The sequence below is a fragment of the Apaloderma vittatum genome, unplaced genomic scaffold, assembly GCF_000703405.1.
Source record: "Apaloderma vittatum isolate BGI_N311 unplaced genomic scaffold, ASM70340v1 scaffold41773, whole genome shotgun sequence".
NCBI classification, from domain to species: domain Eukaryota; kingdom Metazoa; phylum Chordata; class Aves; order Trogoniformes; family Trogonidae; genus Apaloderma; species Apaloderma vittatum.
The window spans coordinates 858-1,125 of record NW_009707133.1 but is presented as its reverse complement, the minus strand read 5'-3'; the positions used below and the strand labels follow the sequence as shown (position 1 = coordinate 1,125).

At 66.0% G+C, this 268-nt stretch overlaps 1 protein-coding gene across 1 annotated transcript in view; it reads left to right on the top strand.

Annotated features, from left to right (window-relative positions):
- The window catches only part of ZPR1 (ZPR1 zinc finger), a gene marked incomplete at both ends in the record, with an annotated part of 970 nt that overhangs the window by 240 nt on the left and 462 nt on the right, over positions 1 to 268 (top strand). The window contains 2 exons of the mRNA XM_009866056.1: positions 1 to 72; positions 147 to 266. Coding sequence (XP_009864358.1) covers positions 1 to 72; positions 147 to 266 — 192 coding nt within the window. The remainder of the gene's footprint in view (positions 73 to 146; positions 267 to 268) is intronic.

The following is a 268-nucleotide window of genomic DNA, read 5'->3' as shown; positions in this document are numbered from 1 at the left end:
GTGGAGCCGCAGGGCACCAGGATCATCCTTCGGATTACAGACCCTTCCGACATGACAAGGGATGTCCTCAAGGTACCTGACCTGTCCTCCCGCGGGGGGCCCGGCTGTCTCTCTGCGGGGGGGCTCACGGCTGCTCACCCTTGCAGTCGGAGACGTGCAGCGTGGAGATCCCAGAGCTGGAGTTCGAGCTGGGGATGGGAGCGCTGGGGGGGAAATTCACTACGCTGGAGGGGCTGCTGAAGGGCCTCAGGGGCCTGGGGACAGGCGC